The sequence below is a fragment of the Octodon degus genome, unplaced genomic scaffold (assembly GCF_000260255.1).
Source record: "Octodon degus isolate 3935 unplaced genomic scaffold, OctDeg1.0 scaffold00092, whole genome shotgun sequence".
NCBI classification, from domain to species: Eukaryota; Metazoa; Chordata; class Mammalia; order Rodentia; family Octodontidae; genus Octodon; species Octodon degus.
This window is the reverse complement of record NW_004524668.1, coordinates 5499398-5504617: the sequence shown is the minus strand read 5'-3', so window position 1 is coordinate 5504617 and position 5220 is coordinate 5499398. Positions and strand designations below refer to the sequence as shown.

General features: G+C 49.0%; 1 protein-coding gene across 1 annotated transcript in view; it reads right to left on the bottom strand.

Annotated features, from left to right (window-relative positions):
• Pla2g2c (phospholipase A2 group IIC) overlaps positions 1 to 5220 on the bottom strand; it is a 13528-nt gene that overhangs the window by 7389 nt on the left and 919 nt on the right. The window contains exons 2-4 of the mRNA XM_023722450.1: positions 4992 to 5033; positions 4008 to 4047; positions 1568 to 1712 (exon numbers count right to left, since the gene is read on the bottom strand). Of these exons, the coding sequence (XP_023578218.1) occupies positions 1568 to 1712; positions 4008 to 4047; positions 4992 to 5033 (227 nt within the window). The remainder of the gene's footprint in view (positions 1 to 1567; positions 1713 to 4007; positions 4048 to 4991; positions 5034 to 5220) is intronic.

Sequence of the window (5220 nt, the reverse complement as noted above, 5' to 3'; positions counted from 1 at the left end):
TATATATATATTTAATCTGAGGTTGGTGGAATTCAAGATGCAGAGTCTGATGGTAATGTTTAGAATAATAAAAACAACCCATGTCAATGGCTGAGCCCTCTCTCGTAGCTACCGCTCTTTGTACTGCGCCGCCATCCTTTAAAATGTAAGTCATTGTCCTGATTTTGTAAGAGAGGAAAAGAGATCCAGAGAGGGCAACTTCCAAAATGATACAGCTGCCGAGTGACAGACCCAGGACTCATTCATCCCCTGAGCCATTGTATCTGCGCGCCTTCTGTGGTGGTCTCTGAGGAGACAGCTGTCCGCAGACACACGTGCGAGCTTCGCTGTCACAGCTGGCTGCAGGGTGGGCAGCAGCGCAGCTGAGGGAAGAAAGTAACTATAGAGCAGCCTCAGCCCTTTTTCTCAAACGCAGAGCCATAGGCAGGCAGGCAGCGACACAGGTGTGGATTCCAAGACCCAAAAATACCAAGCAAAAGGCCTTGTGTCCCCCTGTCTTACTATTCCCACCTCCGAGCCAGCTCTTGGCCCTTTGTCAGCTTTGGCTATTAGTCCTGTCTCAGATCCACCTTTGAATACAGACTGGAGAGGTACAGGTCACTGCAGAAAGGCCGTGGATGTTGAGACTCTCATTCAAATCCTGGCTTCACCCCTTGGGAGCTGAATGCCTGGGTTGGTGACTCCTGGTCTCAGGCTCTCACTGTCCTCACCTGTAGAAGGGGACGGCGATGCTGCCTCCCGTGTTCACTGGGAAGGGTAAGCCAGGTCCCTCTGCGGTGACCTGCCCCAGTGTTTGACACATCACAGGCATTTCATAAGTGTGGATATCTTGCTAGGGATCTGGGGTCTTTTCCTCAAACAAACCTGAAGAATTCAAATTCTAATAGTGACATTTCAGACCCCGTGGGGACACTCATCCCTGCTAGGTCAAGTATTGAAAGAACATTTTGCCTTCTTGTTTCTTCCAATGAAATGACACACAAGGTATCCCACTTTTTGTAGGCACCCACACACCCCAACTCTGTCCTCCGGAATAAGCCCGGAAGCCAGGTTTGTGCCACATGCCCTCACCCAGATGGACAACTCTTCGAAACTGGGCCACTTGGATTCTCTCTCCTGGAATGTGGAGTGAGGGCCGGGAGCCAGCAGGGCAGGCTTGCTGCTCCTGTAACCTTAAAAACTAGGATGCTGAGCGAAGTGCATATTTGTCAGGTCAGGCTTCAAAGGTTTCTAGAACTCTGGGAAGGCCTGGCTGCATGATGTGCAGGACCCAGAGCAAAAGACAACGAAGAGCCCCCTATCAAGGAGGTGACAGCGGAGCATAAACCACGTGGAAGCCCCGAGAAGTGTCAGCCCAGCACAACCTCAGATGTCACACACTCAGAAAGCAGGCCTGGCCCTGACCTCAGGACTGACCACCCTGTGACGCTCATTCAGTCTTTTCACATGGTGGCTTCATGTGGTGTCTGTCACTTGCCACACAGAACCCTAACACCCTCTCTCTAACTTCAGGCATGGGCATCAGTGCAAACCAAAGCCTGGGCAGCCTCAGCGCCTCTGCACACACCTGTCAGTGTCATCCACAGGGACCCCTTTGCCCCCGAGCCCACAGTAGCAGCCATATCCATAATAGGAGAAGAAGGCGCTCCGCCCTGTGATGTGCTTGACCATCCTCTGGAACTGCCAGAAGCTGCCGAGGGTGGGGGCCGTCCCTGTCAGTGAAACACAAGGAGCAAGAGAAGTGGCAGTGAGCGTGGTGCTGTCTGCAGAGCCCTCACCAGAGTGCTTTGTGCTGAGGTCATCGTCAGAGCCAGGAAACACAGGCCTGGCCTGGCTGAGTTATCTAACAGTTCCCTTCAAGAGAAAGAACATGGGGCTAAATTTATTCATAACACAGAGTCTCTCACAAGCCCAGGACAGGCACCCAGTTTCCCTGACACTTGGGACAACGGCCTACTGTCTTCCAGGGTCTTCCCCTTAAAGGCAGAAAACCACTATTCTAGGCAGAAAGGGCCTCAGATCTGATGCAGCACGAAGGGAGCAAGCTCACAGCTGGAAAATCCAGTCCCTGCACATATTACAGCATTTACACCTCACGGTAGAAACAAAACACACAAGAGGAAGACACCTTGGATCCAGCTTTTAAAATGGCAAATTCATGTGGGCCAAACAAATTTTACTTCTTCAAATCACTTACAAAAGTGGCCATCAGTATATGTAAAAGGCATTGTTTGTGACAGCAGAATATTGGAAACCACCCCCACATCCTCCAGTTGGGGATAAGAACACTACCTTTAACAGCAGAATCTGTGGGAGATGGGATTGGAGAGGGAGGTAGAGAAACAGACAACATACTTTGTATGCGCCTATGTTGAGGTTTTTAATGATGAGTGTACATTAACTTCTGTATTACAAAGGTGTGTGTGTGGGACTGGGGAGATGGCTCAGTGGAATAAGTGCTTCCCTGGCAAGCGCAAGGGCCTGAGTTCAATCCCTGGTTCTGCAAAAAATAAATAAATAAATAAATAAATAAATAAATAAATAAATAAATAAAATCTAAGTTTAGGGCTGGCAAGGTAGCTCAGTGGTCTAAAAAGCCTGCTTAGTCAAGCCCATAGATCACATTTCAATTCCTGGCACCACATGTAGCGTTACCAGGGCTGGCGCCACACACACACACACACACACACACACACAAAAAAAAAAAAACAGGACAAAGGTGTGTGTGTGTGTGTGTGTGTGTGCGTGTGTGTGTGTGAAGGCCTACAGGAATGTACACCAAACTCTTAAGAGTGGCCATACTTGGGAGTAGAAAAGGACCGGGCTCTAGGAGGAAAAGGATGGGCTGTACCTTGCACTACATTCTCATTTATTTGGATTTCTAATTACAATGGTGATAAAGTAAAGACGGGAGCTGGAAGAACAGCAATGAAGATGGAGTCTAGGCACCTACCTGGCTGTCTCATTGCTGTGTTAGACATCTTGTTGTCACAAGTGCTGCTGGAAAGAGGGGGTTCTGAGGAGAAAGTGGGGCCACTTCGTGGGGGCTACAGAAGTGGCCCTTATTGCCCCATGACCTTGAGAACTATAAATCCCACCGCTGACTAAGGGAAAGACAGAAACCTGGTTTGGACATGTTATTTGGGGAGCAGAAGGTTACTGCTACACAGCTGCAACAGACAGGAGAAAAATGGATTTGAAAAGAAAAAAGAAAAAAAAAATGGATTTGGACAAGTTCCTAACTAATGCAGCAACAGTCTGTGAGCTTTCCGACAGACCCCAACAGAGACCCCAGGAAGCCCTCGCTCACTTTGCAGAGGTGAGTGTCTGCTCTCTGGGTACACTGACTGAGAATGATCAGTGACCCCATACGTCACTGTAACCGTGTCTTTCTTAAGAATAAATTATTCGGGGGCTGGCGAGATAGCTCAGCAGACTAAGTGCCCGCTTAGGCAAGTGCAGAGACTGGGGTTCGATCCCCAGCACCACATGCTGTGCCAGACCCACCCCCAGGCATGCTGAGCCGGCCACGGAGACCAGGTGTGGTGGCACACGCCTATAATCCCAGCACTGGGGAGGCTGCAAACAGGAGGATCACTACAAGTCTGAGCTGCGTAGTGAGACCCTATACCAAATATATAAAACAAAAAAATAATTATTCAGATAACAATTAATCATTGCAGATCCACACCTGCAGTTTTAGGCTAGAATCCACAAGACTTTAGATGAAGTCAACCGGCTAGCACCCAAGGCACAAAGCAGCTGGGAGCAGTACACCATACCTCAAGTCCTCTTCTTAGGACGGCATTGGAAACCTTCTATTTCTTAGCAATTCCTAGGATCTGAGAGCAGAGACAGAAGCAAGAGAACTTGAGAGGGAGCTTGCTCCACTCCTGCTTGCTTTCTGAGTGACTTCCCTCTCTTGATGCCACCTCAGGAGGGGCCACCCCGCTGTTGCAGACAGAAAGACAGCATCCTGGCCCCCTCCCAGCTGGCCTACTACTTACAGCAGGAGTTGAAGACAATAAGAATGGCAATGACCTTCATCTCAAGAGAGACTGGGGGTCCTGGGCACCAGGGACCTGCCTTGATCTACAGCTGACCTTCTGTTTAAGGAGGAAGTGACCAAAATGGGACAAGGCCATTTGGACACAAAACCCCCTCTGTGGCTCAGGTCTTTGAAAGCCTTCAGTGGAAGGCTCAGAGAACCCTTCTTCCAAGCTAATTATCTCTGAACATGATACCATTCTTGCCATTTAGACCTGAGTAGAAAAAAATAAGAAGGGCTCCATTGTTTAAGAAGAGCAAATGTTACAGGGTTTCTTTTTTTTTTTTTTTTTTTTGGCAACACTATCACTTTGACTATTTTTCCCCCTTGGGAGGAGTCAGGAGTCTCTCTGTTCCCATGTTCAAATACGACACATACTCCTCCGGAAAACCTGGCTTTCCTTGCTTTACCACTTGATGTTTTCCTTCTTCCTTACCCTGATATTTTAGTAAAAACAAACAAACAAACAAAAAACAACCCTCTCCAAAGTTCAGTTTCCTCTCCTATAAAGTGAGACTGAAAAAATCTCCATCAGGGATGTCAAAGTTTTATTAAGAAGCCTAAGGCCTTCACAGCTATTGCCACGCTCAATCCTCCTAACCATTTCTGAGCTCCATTACCACCTTAGAGAGGGGTAAGGGAGGCGCAGAGAACCTGAGCGAGGTCCTCACAGCCAGGAAGCTTTCTCTGTCCCAGGCTTGTGGTGGGGACAAGACCAAATCATGAGAATGAAACTGTTTTGCACCTGAAACTGCAGTAACAGGTAAGCACAGCATTGTCATGCCTATTAGCAGGGGTGACGCTGCCCTGTTTGGAGCACACTGCCCAAGGGACGGACGGCACAGTTGCACAAGGTCAGCTGTAGACCAAGACAGGACCCTGGTGCTCAGGACCCCCAGTCTCCCCTGAAATGAAGGTCCTTGCCATTCTTATTGTCTTCAACTCCTGCTGTAAGTAGTAAGCCAGTTGGGAGGGGACCAGGATGCTATCTTTCTGTCTGCAACACCAGGGTGGCCCCTCCTGAGGTGGCATCAAGAGAGGGAAGTCACTCAGAAAGCAAGCAGGAGTGGAGCAAGCTTCAGCCCCTGCTGCGGAGCTGTCACATGATCGGGCCACGGCTTCCTCTCTCTCTCTCTCTCTCTCTCTCTCTCTCTCTCTCTCTCTCTCTCTCT